This window comes from Ceratotherium simum, chromosome 16, assembly GCF_057802395.1.
Source record: "Ceratotherium simum simum isolate JZ-2026a chromosome 16, ASM5780239v1, whole genome shotgun sequence".
Lineage (NCBI taxonomy): Eukaryota > Metazoa > Chordata > Mammalia > Perissodactyla > Rhinocerotidae > Ceratotherium > Ceratotherium simum.
Window position 1 is genome coordinate 21,187,898 of NC_141915.1, and position 14,636 is coordinate 21,202,533.

Sequence of the window (14,636 nt, forward strand, 5' to 3'; positions counted from 1 at the left end):
TAATAAACATTAGATCTTACGTTAATGTCTCACTTAAAGCATTGCTATTCTTCTAAATATTTCTATTAATTTTATTTAAGAGATGTAATTATTAACTTTGACATTTTACAAAAGATAGTTATACCAAAACTTAATTCATAATCTTTTTTTTTAAATTTTATTTATTTATTTTTTTCCCCCAAAGCCCCAGTAGATAGTTGTACGTCATAGTTGCATATCCTTCTAGTTGCTGTATGTGGGACGTGGCCTCAGCATGGCCAGAGAAGCAGTGCATCGGTGCGCACCCGGGATCCGAACCCGGGCTGCCAGTAGCGGAGTGCGCGCACTTAACTGCTAAGCCACGGGGCCAGCCCTAATTCATAATCTTTAACACATTTTTTCTGTTTTTTGTACTCTCATCTAATATTTATGTACATCCATTAGTTTTTAATTACCCAATTAACACATTTGCATGCTTGTAAACATTCAATATTGCAAAAGTATAAAGGGTAAATGTTGCATAAGTGAATATACCATACCTAGTTTTTATATAGTTGTAATTGTATATGTGGTTTTATATTTCTGTTTTTTCACTTATTTTATACTTTTCCATATCTTTAATAGTTATTAGTTTTAATGACTGCAAAAATTCCAATAATTTTATTTCATATTTAATTTAGCTATTTGTCTATAAGTGTATGTTTTTCCATTTTTAACTTTTGTGTAATGTTATAAATAGAATATGTATATGTACATATATTTCTTCTTTTGAATTATTTTCTTGAAATATATTTATTTGTGGTGATTTCTTTGCAGAGATAAACAGAAATTATAAATTTACTGTTCTATGGAATTTTTTGTTTTGTAGAAATAGCCTGTGGCCTAAAAAATTTTGAGAATCACTGGTGGGTATATATAGCAAGTCAGCCAAAATTTTAATGTCTCTACAGTGATTAAAAATTATATTAAATGCATTTTTGCCTTTCAGAGTTTACAATTTGGGCGGGCAGTCTAATCAATTTGCCCTTGGAAAGATAATGCAAGTCAGCAAATTAATTCCAAAATTAAAAATGCAGCTGTTAAGGTTTGTGATTTGTGAGTGTGAACTATGTGTTAAGCAACGTGATAAATGCTTTACTTGCATTATTTTATTTAGATCTCAAAAGAGTCCTATAAGATAGCTCTATTTTGCAGATGAGGTTTACGGTTTTCAGAGGGGTTATGTAACTTGTCCAATGTCTCACAGCTGGCAAAGTACTGGAGGTGAAAACTAGGCTCCAGAGCCCATGCTCTTAACCATTCCCTAAGGGAATTCAGGCCAGCTGGAGGGAGGATGGTCTGAGAGGCTTCTCAATATCAGTTATCTCTTAATTGAGAGTATTTGTTTTACAATTTGTATCTGAAAGGAGCTTGAGAGAATTAAAAAGAAAACTGGATGCAACCTTATTAGCAGAACTTGTCTGGAAAACTTTCAACGTGGTTAGTTATAATCAAATGCCTTTTAATAAGTAATTGTGCTGAGTGACGTATCTTGCTGCCAAATCAAGCAAACAGAATCTGTGTCCTCTAGAGTCTGATCCATGTGACTATGCAGAGGACATGGATGTTTGAACAATGAACCAAGAACAAGTGCATTAAAAGGCAAGATAAAATATTTACCCTGAATCAAAGCATTGCACTTTTCTGCTCCACCAGAGCAGGCTTGGCAGGAAAAGGAAGTCTTCCTGGAAGGAATGGGAGACCAAAGTGAAGAATGGGCAGATAATGGATACTGCTTTGGGTTTAACTTAAGAGACCAAAGATAGATGGGTCTGAAGAGTGGGACTGATGCCAGCCTGTCTTGTTTGGCCTCCTGCCCAGGACTGTGTTTAACTCACCAATCAGAGACCAGCCTCTTGTTCCACCGAATGTCAGTCATTTAACACACACTATATCTTCTACCCAGCTTGCCTGCTCACTGGCCCGGGGTATTCTACTGTCCTGAGACTCAGAAGAGAGTCTGGGTTGCAAGTTTCTCATTTGATAGGCATAAAAGATGGATCCTCTTATCTCCTGGCAAAAGTGCTTGGTTCATACCTCCCTATGTCCACTGCACAGCTGAGGAGGCATGAAGTCTGTCTTGTGAATGTAGAGCTCCTTCCTAGCAGCTTTCTAGAGGAGAGTTCCATCAGTGCCTTCTACATACCAATCTATCCTCTTGGCTTTATCCAATCTACTTAATATACAGTAATCAATCTGTTCTATCCCAACAGTAAATTTCACTGCCAACAACTCCATTCTCTGGCTTGTGTTTTGCTGCAGTGTGTGTCATCATGTGGCTCTATTCTCGGGCTCAGAGAGGTATACAGAAGTCACTTCCCTCACGATTTATTTTATTTACCCAACATTTGTATAACATTGACCATGTACCAGGCACTATTTCCTATTATACGTTTTCCTATTATATTAACTCATTTAATCTTCAGAACAATCCTATGCGGTGTTATTCCCATTTGGCAGACGAGGCACAAAGAACTTAAGCAATTTGCCCAATGACGGACAGCTAGTAAATGGCAAAGCTGAGGTTCAGACCTAGGCAGGCTGACTCCCGAGTCCCTACTCTTAACCACTGAGCTATGCTGTCTCCAGGAGAACTTCAGGGTAACCCTTGATGGATGTCTGTTAACATCAGGAGAAGGGCATAAAGCTCAAGGCAAGGCAGGTGGCCAGAACTTCAGAAGTGTAGCTGATCAGGAGACGGAGAGGGTCTGTAAAAAGAAACTTACATTGCCTGGGAGGTACACTCCTGCAGGTTGGACGCCCCCATCCCACTTGAGTGAGTGTTGGCCTCCCTTTGTACCCAACCATTAATTGTTGCCTGCTGTAGCTGCTTGCTGGTTGTCTCCTTTCTGCAGCCCTTGAGTGTCGATTTTTAAGTGTTTTATTTACAAGGGAGTTTGCAGTATTATCTCTGTGATGTTCCCCCCAAATAAACTCTTCTTCCTAGTCCCCTGCCTTCCAGACATTTCCCCATGCCAAAGCCTTTACCCAGTAGTCATGTACACCACCACGAAGCCCTTGTCTCTTGTCACGCTCGTGGAGGAGTCCCACAGAATTAACATTGCCAGCCACTGGCAACGCTGATCTGGAGCTCTTGGGGTCAAAACTCTCTGCAAAGTCTTGCTTGGGGTGAGCAGTGCCCTAAAGAATTTGACCCTCTTTCAAGGGCCTTTGTTCTTTGTGACCTGATATTTGTGTAATTTCTTTTTCTTTTCTTTCTTTTTTTTTGTGAGGAAGATCAGCCCTGAGCTAATGTCCATGCCAATCCTCCTTTTTTTTTGCTGAGGAAGACCGGCCCTGGGCTAATGTCCGTGCCCATCTTCCTCCACTTTATATGGGACACCGCCACAGCACAACCAGACAAGAGAGGGTCAGGAGGACATTAAAGCAATGTTAGAAAAATCAGTAAGAGTTTATTATCCAGTGCCACCTATGTGTCCAGCATTGCGCTGGGCAGGCCTATGTAAAGAGAAGTATCAGAAGACCTTGCCTACAGTAAACACCATAGAGAGAGGAAAGTCACTTAGTTTGGCTACAAAGAAATGAATCTGTTTACATAGAGAGTGTAAAAACTAATCTCTTTATTTAGAATTGTATTTTATAAACGTCACAGGTAAAAAGCAGCTAGGGTTCTGGGCTTTGGGTAGTGGAAGGGCTCGATCCTGGGAGCCAGTCATCCTTTACTCAACCAAGCACTATCGAGGGCTATTATCCAATAAGGTAGAGATACTGCTGAAAACCAGGTAGATAGATCGCTGCCCTCCTGGGATTTGTAGTCTGATGAGAATATTCCCGCCCTGAGTTACTGCCAAGCTCTAGCTACGTGACCTTGGACAAGGAACTTCTCCTGCCCCTATGTGTAAAGTAAATGGCGAATCCGACTAGCGAATCTCCCGTTCAATTCCTGGCCCAAAGCGTAACCCCTGGCGGCTGTGCCCAGGGCCGGGCGAGCGAGGCTCCGGGGTCTGCGCTGCGGCTAGCCTAACCGCGGGGGCGCTGCTCAGGCCGGGAGAGCGTTCGCGTTCTGAAAGCGCTTGTTCCTCGCGGCGCCCCGTCGGCCCGCCGCCGCCGCCCGCGGAGCCGGAGGAGGCGGAGCTGGCGCCGTCCGGGCTCCCGAGCGGGGAAGCGGCCGAGGAGGCGGTGCGGCGGCCCCGGGCGGCCGAGGCTCGGGCGGGGCGGCGGGTGAGGCTGGCAGGCGGCCTCGGCAGCGCGGGGAGAGCGGCGCCGCGGGGTGGGCGCTCCCGGCGAGAGGAGTCCGCTCCATGCTTGCGGGCCGAGCCCGGCCCCTGCGAGCCGCAGACATGAAGAAAGACGTGCGGATCCTGCTGGTGGGAGAACGTGAGTCCGCGCGCCGGGCCGCGAGCCACTGCAGCCCCTGCCGCCCCTGCCGCCGCGGGCCTGCTCGCCCCTCACAGCCCTGCTTTCCCCGCTGCGCGCCCCTAGGCCTCCCAGCGCCTTAGCTCTTCTGTTTCGGCTGCCTGCAGGCGGCCCTCAACCTCTTATCTCACCTGGGCCCTCCTAAGACCTCCTTCCCCTGTCCCTCAGTCGTCGTCCCAAGCCAGGTCCCCATTAGGCTGTGACCGCTCGGCCTCATCCCTCCGAAGGTTCTCTCCTCTTTTTCCTCTTCGAATCCTTTCCTTCTGGGCCTCGGCTTTTCCAAGGCCGCCTCCTTTCAGACCCTTTCGCCCTCCGTGCAGATTCCCTTGTCACTGCCAGGCAGGTGCCGGAACTGGCAGAGTGACCAATTGGGATGGTGTGAACCGGCTCCCGGGGAAGCCAGGGGGGAGGGGTGCAGAACTATTCGACTTGCGGGCAAGGTCAGGTTTCTGCATTTTTTTGCGCTCGCCGTTTTCCCTCTCTCTAGGCATTGACGTTAAGGCATGGCGCGTTTTTAGCGATACTAGTACTTTGAATTAGAATGACTCCTGAGACACCCGATATTTCCTCAAAAATTTAGTGTCAACTTCAAGTTATGCAAGTTGTACAAGTGCTCAATGAATGAATATTTATCTGGGGAGGGTCATTCAGTTGAGAGAATTATTGTTACCCTAAAGCCTAATTTTTTTTTCTCTTTTTAAGCATTATTTATTCCATAGCTACTTGGTAATTAATTTATAAATAACAACAGGCACACATGAGACCCAAACAAACACACAGACACATAAGATCCCTAAAGATTTTTAGATTTCACCTTTTGAAGATATAATAAAGGAGAAATGCCTTCTGTTCACTGACTTGGGGACGGAACAGCAGGGACTTCTTGATATCATGTGCGAGTTACATGACTCAGTGGGCAGGACTAAAATAAGAAGAAAGTGGGCTGGCAGGGACTGGGTTGTTTGTTTTAAAGTACGTTAGTGAATACTCTGCCGTTGCTGTTTTTGAAGCATTCTATTCTAAACCCCATTCCATTTTAGAGTAGCCCCTCCAGGTCACTGTGATGCACTCCCAAGGAAGAAAGCTAAGACATTTTTCTCCTCTTCTGTAGTGTTCTTTGATGTTCATTGAAATCTCTGTTCACCTGCTGTTTGGAGAAATCTCCCTTTAGAATCAGAATTTAGAAGTAAGCTTAGCCAGACACAGTTTACGTTTTGGTTTGCAGTTGTGAACTTGAGCCCTTATAACTGTGTCTTAATCTGTATTTTGCATGGACTTCTTTGACAAAGTTTAGAAAGGTGTTATTTAACATATGATTCATGCTGATGCATTTGGGACAAGATAGAGAAAGTGAGTAGATGACCCGGTTAAAAAACTGATCCTTGAGGCTGGCCCGGTGGCCTAGTGGTTAAGTTCCGCATGCTCCACTTCAGCAGCCGGGATTTGGTTCCTGGGCGTGGATCTACATCACTCATCTATCAGTGGCCATGCGTCGGCGGCCGCCCACATACAAAATAGAGGAAGATTGGCAAGGGATCTTAGCTCAGGGCCCTTAACAGTATCATAAAATAGTTTTATAGTATAGTAATTTTTAATACTAATTTTTTAAAAGCAAAAATCTTGTGTTTTGGTTTTAGTTTTGAATATAGGTAGCGGTTACATATAATCAGTAGTCTGTAAAACATCTAAATAGAAATACTGTACATATGTAAGATATATTATTAGCCTTAGGACACTTAAGTTAAAATGTTAGTATTACTTATTTGTAAATAGATAAGAGGATTAAAAATTTGTTAGAAAAATTACAAGCCATGTTCTGCAGAAATGAAAGGGAATAAGAGAATTGGTAAATGTGTACATGCAAGAGTTTTTTGATCATAGGGAGAAACTTGACACAAGAGAAAGCCTTAGTTTTTGAGGAAGACATTTTTCTTAAAAAGGGTGATACCAAAAGCGTTAGGCCAGCTACCACATATATATATATAAAATTCACAAAAATATTAGAGTTATACTTATTTGAAACATGTAATTTTAATTATTTATATTACAGGCTGCAATTTTGGAGGGAAATGTTTGAAGCATTAGTGTTTGAGACTTAATGTAAATATTTGACAGCTCTCAGCCCAGCTTTGGCGCTTTAAATGCTAGGTAAACATAAGTGTGACCAAGGCTATTTTAATACTGGTCTGATACACGGATTTATCAGGAAAACCACTTTTTTAGGAAAAAGTGATAGTAATTCAGTTGTAGTTTTAAGATGGTTAACTAAGGGGACTGGGAAAAGCAAAGAAAAAGGAGCATCATCTCTGGTGTGCAGCCTGTTCCTCCTCTATTGCTTCAGTACGTTTTATTGCTCTTAGTGTCTGTCCCTGAACCACACAGCAGCAGCTGCATTCACTGAAGCTCCGAAATAGTTGTGAATGGTTTCAACATTCTGTTGGCTAAACCTATACTGTACTCTGGAGGTGAAATGGATCTTTTCTTGGCCCATCCAGAATCTGGATTTTGATCCATCCAGGCTTTAATGCTAACTAATTGCTTAACGTCTATTTAGTGCTCAGATCAGAGAAGCTAGGCTGTCTATAAATTTTAAGGTATTTATTTGTAGAGAAAGGCCAAGTGTTTTAAATATCGTCTACACCTTGTCCTTTTTTTTTGCTGAGGAAGAGTTGCCTTGAGCTAACATCTGTTGCCCATCTTCTTTTTGCTGAGGAAGAGTTACCCTGAGCTAACATCTGTTGCCAATCTTCCTCTATTTCTTTTGTGAGCCACCACCACAGCATGGCCACTGACAAGTAGTGTAGGTCTGCACCTGGGAACTGAACCCTGGGGCCACCGAAGTGGAGCATGCCAAACTTAACCATTAGGCTGCCGGGGCTGGCCCTGCACCTTGTCTTAATTGAACATATTGAATACCATTCAGGCCAAATCAAAAGTCAATCACCATTCTTTAAACAAAACAAAAATTTAAAAATGCGACCACACAAAACGTAGTTCTTCAGGTTATGATTTTTCATGGTCAGATTTGTTGGCTGGAATTTGTATTTAACTAGATATGCATTAGTTTGCTTAACAAATATCCTTGTTACAATAAAATTAGCATGAGCCTTGTTACCCTTTTATCTAAATCATGTAGCTACATTAAAAGTACACAAGATAGTTTTAGTGAAGCCTTGTTTTTAAATTACATTTAGCTGTATTTTTCTTCTACTGGTCAAATTCATTAAGCAAGTGGAACTGTTATCCTCTTTGTAAATTAATCTGATAGTTTTTACCTGATTTGTCTAACTGATTAGTTTATCGAAACCTCTGCCAAACTAGTTCAAGCTTCCATTGGCTCTGGCCTTGGTTTTTGTAATATCTCCTTAACTGGTCTCCCTGCTTCTAATTTCGTCCATTCTCCGTGTAGCAGGCAGAGTCATCTTTAAAAAATATCTCAGATCCTGTTACCCATTTTTAAAATTCTCCAGTGATTTCTACTTTCACTTAGAATAGAGTCCAAACTTTTTAACACGGGCCTACAAAGTCATTCACAATCTGGCCCTTGCTTTGCTCTTGTACTGCTCTCTCCTTCACTGCTTTCTCTACAAGAATGCCCTGACCCAGGCATTATCCCCACTCCCCTGTGTATTTGTTCACTTGTTTTTTTGTTACATGGGCTAGACAGTAAGCTCCATGAGGGCAGGGGCTTTGTCTTGTTTATTGCTATATGCCCAGAGCCTAGAATAGGCCTGGCACAAAGTAGGCACTCAGTTGATGAAAGAATGAGTGAGTTCAAGCTAGTTCCGTTTATTTAGACTTTCCTTGTTTTCCAAACCACTCCTCTCAGTCCTAAAAACGTGACCCTTCTCCTTTCTTAAATCCAGTCTGCTGTGGTTATTGTTAGGATTTGAAGGGGCAGCATTCATTCAGTCTCTTGTTCCATGTCCTCAGCTTTGTTTTGTCTAGGAAGTTCCTGTGTTCTGGCAATAAAGTAGACCAATGACTTATAATGAGAATGCCAAGTCTATTCCATGTCTTAGCTGCCAGGAATTATAGTCGTCAAAAGAAGTCAGCTTCTCCTTGAAACGCCAGAGGTCATCTTAGAGGTTTGAAGAGATTGGGGAAAGAGCCTTCTAAACCAGGTATAAGAGTCAAAGAGACTTCAGGAATAAGCTAACATTTATTTTAGAAAGAAAACTTTCGGGCCGGCCCCGTGGCTTAGCGGTTAAGTGCTCGCGCTCTGCTACCGGCAGCCTGGGTTCGGACCCCGGGCGCGCACCGACGCACCGCTTGTCCGGCCATGCTGAGGCCGCGTCCCACATACAGCAACTAGAAGGATGTGCAACTATGACATACAACTATCTACTGGGGCTTTGGGGGAAAAAAAGGAGGAGGATTGGCAATAGATGTTAGCTCAGGGCTGATCTTCCTCACAAAAAAAAAAAAAACTTTCTACAGTCCTTTTAAAGCCACGTTGCTCTCCATTCTAGTCTTCGTTAGAATGATATTTGAAGATTACACTGCTCCAGTTTCAATTGTGTTTAGTACCTGAAGTCCATTAGAGAGTCCATTCTACGTAGTCTATTCTATTCATATAGAGAGTCTATTCTACATCATCCTCACATATGTATTGAGACCTGTTCTCCACTGTCTTTTTTGCTCCTCTGGCGCTAGTGTTGATCTTGTTTGAAGGAGAGGGGTAGACTATAGCATTTGTCCTTTTGCAGCCCACATCATCTGCATATGGTCAGTCAAATTTTCCTTTGGAACAATGCTCAGCTATTTCCCCAAATGCTAAAGTTTTCCAGTTAAAAATATAACTCAGTAGTCACTCTTCTTCTCCCAGTGTATTCTAATTAGAATAACTTAAGAAGAGCGAACTAGGCTTTTTAATAAAGAAGCAGATAAAAATGAGGAGTAGGTCTCTTTGCCACTTGAAGTATGGGCTGTGTTGTTATCAAGAAAAATAGCCAGGGGCCGGCCCTGTGGCTTAGAGGTTAAGTGCGCGCTCTCCGATGCTGGCGGCCCGGGTTCAGATCCCGGGCGTGCACCAACACACCGCTTCTCCAGCCATGCTGAGGCCGCATCCCACATACAGCAACTAGAAGGATGTGCAGCTATGACATACAACTATCCACTGGAGCTTTGGGGGGAAAATAAATAAATAAATAAAATCTTTAAAAAAAAAAAAAAAGAAAGAAAAATAGCCAATATGGCTGGTAGGGTGGTAATTGGAGCCAGAGAATGTTATTTCTGCTTCATGAATATTAGGAATTTGCTGTCATTTAGAACTAGATATTCAAAAGATGTGATGAAAAGACAAAGGTAATCTAGATAATTTGTTCTATAGTGAATTATGTCTCCCATGGATGACCTACTTAGAAGTATGGAGTCTCAGACGGAACTATGGCATGTTGTGTTGAACTGAATCAGAAGGCCTTCTGTCCTTCGGGATAATTGTGGCCGTGCTTTTTGTTTTTATAGATCACTTCAATATTTCTCAGACAAAATAGAGGAAATAGAGTCCATCAGATGGCTGGCTAACAAAGGATAATGTTTTTGTCCTCCATATTAATATTTATATTAAATATATTTGTATTAAAATTTATATATAATATTTCATTAAATTTATTTGTATTAATTATAAACTTGTATTATAAAATATCTATTATATATTATATTTATATTAAATATAAATTTTAATTGGTACAATAATTAGAGAGGAGCTTGAAATTTTGTTCCTTTATGGAAATAATTCTTATTTTCTGGAGCAGTTAAAAATATATAGTGTTTATACTCATATTTGCCATTGTTAAGGGACCTTTTTGATTGTAGGCTTATTTAAATAGTTTTTAAATTTTAATATTCTAAAATATTTCCCGTATCTTTAAGGCACTCATTTATTTCTCAAAATGAGCTCAAAAGTGGCCTATTTTAATTTTAAACCTACTGCTTCTTTGGTAGTCTTACTCAAGGTTAGGTAGGTAGGCCTTGAGGGAAGCAAAAAGCCCTAGTTTAGATTCACTGAAGCATTTCTTAACTAAATCACATCTGTGTAATCTTTATTAGTTAAAGTAGCTATCATTTCACTGCTCTTACAGAGGGAAACCCAAAATGATACTAATGGAAATGTGCTCATTTTCTCCCAAGTTCACCGTAATCTGTCTCTCTTGCTCTAATTTTGAAGTTTTTTTTCTAAAAAAGGAAATTGCTCTTGGATTTTTATGTGGAAGAGATTCATGTTCTTTGCTTTTTAAAAGGCCTTTTAATTTATACAACTAAAGAAACTAGATGGAATTAAATAGTTTTATCATAATAAGTGCTAAACTGCCTCAGATTCTTTAACAGATAAGGCAGGGTATGAATGAATAAATAAATAAAAATATCACACTCTAAAAGGTAGTATCAATATAAATAACTTCAGTTGAATTATTCCCACTCTTTGGTACCACAGTCTTGTATATCTGTATGATCATGCATAAGTAAAGCTCTGGAACTGTTGTAGTCTTTACAGTGCCTCCTCTCCTGCCAGGGGGTTTCCTTTCCTGTGTCTGGAGCCTGCCCTGTTGGAGTAGACCTGGTGGCAGGTTTGTACTTTGGCAGGAGCCTGCTGCTGCACAGGCAGCCAGTAATGCCCTGATGAGCTGAGCTGTGAAGAAATCTGAATTTCCTCAGAATGTTGGTCTTTCTCTTCTGAAAATATCCCTGGGTATGTAGAGGGTCCATGGGAAAAGCAGAAAGGGGCAATGGCCAGGAAAAGGGTTCTGATCAGTTTTTTTTCCCCCCCAAAGCCCCAGTGGATAGTTGTATGTCATAGTTGCACATCCTTCTAGTTGCTGTATGTGGGACGTGGCCTCAGCATGGCCGGAGAAGCGGTGCGTCGGTGCGCGCCCGGGGTCTGAACCCGGGCCGCCAGTAGCGGAGCGCGCACACTTAACCGCCAAGCCACGGGGCCAGCCCTCTGATCAGTTTTAAGAATAGAGATGAGGAAGAATGGATGAATTGTAATGGTTATGGTGAGGGAGGGTACGTTAAAGGTAACACGGGACACCTGTTGAAGGCCTGAATTTTGCTAAGGGATCCTGAGTGATTGTGATTAAGGAGCAACAAATTCCTTAACTTGGAAACTGGTAGGCATTTTAATGTTGGTGACTGACTTAATTTTGATCATTTTGTTTAACATTTTGAGCTGTGGATTAAAAGTTAGATAAGTTTCTTCTGAAACTGGTGAGGGCCTTGGCTTGGTGGGATATAGACAAAATTTTAAAAAGGTAATTCTGAAAAAGGGATTATGAGAAGAATCAAGGTCTTAAGGGTTTTAAGGTAGGGAAATTTCTCAAGGACCGAGCAAGAGTGAGACTTGTTTTCCTTTTGGTTACCAAGGAGCATCTGAGTTACTGAGTATCTGATTTATTTTTCCCGTTTCTCTCATAGTAGGTCAAGGATGAGGAATGTAGAGATGTGTAAGATATCCAGGAGAGTTCTTCAGAAATGGAAAAGTTTCTGGGAACATCTGTGTTGGTGGTAGTTATGGGATTTTGGAGACACTAGGGAAAAAGCTGACATCTCTACTGGGACCAGAAAAGCCTAGAAGTTCAAAGGTCACAGTAATTGTACAGGCATTGGATCTTCTAAAAGTTTCTTGCTTTAAGTACTTTGGAGTTATACTACGTACTGAAATAAATTACGTAAAGTATGGAGTCTGATGGACTTGATTGGACATCACAGCAGATTCATTTTTCTGTCTGGTGATCCACGGGGAGCTCTGCTGTGTGTTATTTGTCTTAAATCAGACATCACCACTCTTTGCAAGGAACCTTATTAGGGCTCTCTCCCAAATGTATTCTTCTTGCTCTGCAGCATCAGTTGCCTAGAGAGAAAAATAGACAGGAGGTCCAAGTTCTCGGTTTCCTGATGCTGGAATAAGAGGATGGTGGCTTGGCTCATTTTAAGATAACTGTTTTGCCTCCATTGTGCATAATCATTTGGAATTAGGATGGACTACTGTGGATGTTGAGATGAATAATACCTTGAGCTAGCTGAAGGTTTGGGGTCGTTGGGACCCTAAACAAGGCCATGATGAAAGGAGTTATTTAAGGAAAAAGTTATGAAATGCTGAATATAAGTCAGCAAGTTCTAGGAATTCCTGACCCCATATAGGCCTGGTGAGTCCCACTTTGTTCTTACAGATAGATGAATGTTCTTGCCAAATCACTTTCCCACACACAATTAAAACAGATAACAGACACAATTTGGGGATATGTCTGCCATTTTTAGGGTACGTTACCTAATATAATGTGCACTTTTTCATGTATTACAGGCCTGTTTTTTAGGTGTGCTACATGATAGTTTAGATTATTCATAGAATATAAACATTGATAGCATATAGTCCAATTTTTTTTTTTAACTGATGAGAAAATTGAGGCCCAGAGAGAGTCAATGACAACCAGGGTCATACTGTTAATGACAAAGCTGGTTCCCAAATCCAAATTTTCATGTCCATTCCAGTGCTCACTTAACTCCTTTAATTCAAACTCATCATCATCACAACTACCATTCGTGTATTTAATGTGTGCCAGGTATTGTCCTAAGCATTAGACGTCTGTCTTCTTAATTAATCCTCTCACCAATTCTGTGAAGCTGTTCAGCACTGTATTTTATAGATGAACAAACTGAGACTTGATGACTTGCCTGAGGAAACATAGCTAATAAGTGCTAGAACTAAGATTTCAATCCGGTTCTGATTCCAAAACCTGTATTCTTTTTTGGTGAAATATATATATAAAAAGTATAAGAATAATATAACAAATAGCCATCACCAGCTTAAGTAATAAAACATTACCAATCAGTTGAAGCCCTCTCCCCATTGCATTTCCTTCTCTTTCCCTCAGAAGTAACCAACCACTTTCCTGAATTTCAAATCTGTGCTCTCAGCCACTAAGCTGTGCAGCTCCCTTTACTCAGGGCATGTGCTAGGAGCTAGGGATTCAACAGTGAACAAGAGAGACACGTTCCCTGCCCTTGTCGAGTTTCCCGTGGGTGATAGTGAAATACTTGTTCCTTAGTCTTCCTGGAGATGCTCCGTAGCTGGTAGGAAATGTCAGGTTTTCAGCAGGGAGGTCCAGGAAGTCCTTCAGGAGACCACTGGTGATATGCTGGAAGGTTGGCTAGGTATCACACATGCGCAATACTGTCTTAAGAGCGCACGTCTTAACTGAGTTTTCATTTTTTCCTGCTAGAGACCAAAGTATAGGTTTCTTTTATGAGCTTTTTGATTTCCTACTATGTTTAGAGACTTCTGGGAGAAGTAGATATTTCCTTTTCTTCCTGCCCTTCCCTGCCCCCTTCCCTTTTTTTAATAGAGCGATTGAACATAGCACTTGATCCATACCTCTTTTATGGCAATTTTATCTATCTTATTTAATATATTTTCCATATTATCCCCACATAGTATCTAAGACTAGACTTTGTATTTAGAGGGCAATCAGGATAAATACTTATCAAATGAACTAATAGTAGGAGTCTGCACAAGAAAGGTCATTTAGAAGCGTAAGTTAATACTCTGTATACATTCTTCTGGTGTTTTTCCTATTTTGGTCCAGGCAGGGGGCAAATGTGCTTGAGTGGGAACTCACACTCTTGGATAGAAGGTCTTTACAGTGTTTCTCAGTTTTTTGAGCTATAACTTCTTTTCATAAACACTTAACTCTCCTGCCCACTACATTCTTACAATTTTCTGATACTAGGTGTTCTACAGTTCACTTCAGTTTTGACGCTAACTACCCTGAGCTAGCATCAGATCCCACAAGTTAAAAGGCAAGGTCCCCAACAAGATTACCCTTACTTTAGACACTAGCTGCCAGTGGGGTCCCCATACTACCCACACTTCTTCCAGTCTGACTACAAATTTGGGGCTTCCCATAACCCCCTTAGGTTCGATAATTCACTAGAATGATTCACAGAACTCAGAAAAGTGCTATACTTAGGATTATGCAAATGAACAGCCAGATGAAGAGGTACCTGGGGCGAGGTCTGAAAGGGTCCCCAGTGCGGGAGCTTTTATTCCCATGGAGTGAGGGTGCACTGCCTTCCCGGTGCATCCATATGTTCAACCAGGAAACTCCCCAGAGCTTTGCTGTCCACAGGTTTTATATGGGGTGTCATTATGTAGGTGTGATTGATTAAATCATTGGCTTCGTGCTTGAACTCAATTTCTAGAACACACACCTTCCTCCCTGGAGGTTTTGGGGTAGGGCTGA

At 41.5% G+C, this 14,636-nt stretch overlaps 1 protein-coding gene across 5 annotated transcripts in view; it reads left to right on the forward strand.

Moving 5' to 3' along the window:
* Positions 1-4,157: 4,157 nt before the first annotated feature.
* The window catches only part of RHOT1 (ras homolog family member T1), a 60,274-nt gene continuing 49,795 nt past the window's right edge, over positions 4,158-14,636 (forward strand). The window contains exon 1 of one of the 5 annotated variants that reach the window (XM_014796381.2): positions 4,158-4,356. In XM_014796381.2, coding sequence (XP_014651867.1) covers positions 4,281-4,356 — 76 coding nt within the window. In that variant the 5' untranslated portion in view covers positions 4,158-4,280. The remainder of the gene's footprint in view (positions 4,357-14,636) is intronic. The other 4 variants (XM_004441897.3, XM_004441898.3, XM_004441899.3 and 1 more) reach the window with 4 other exon arrangements.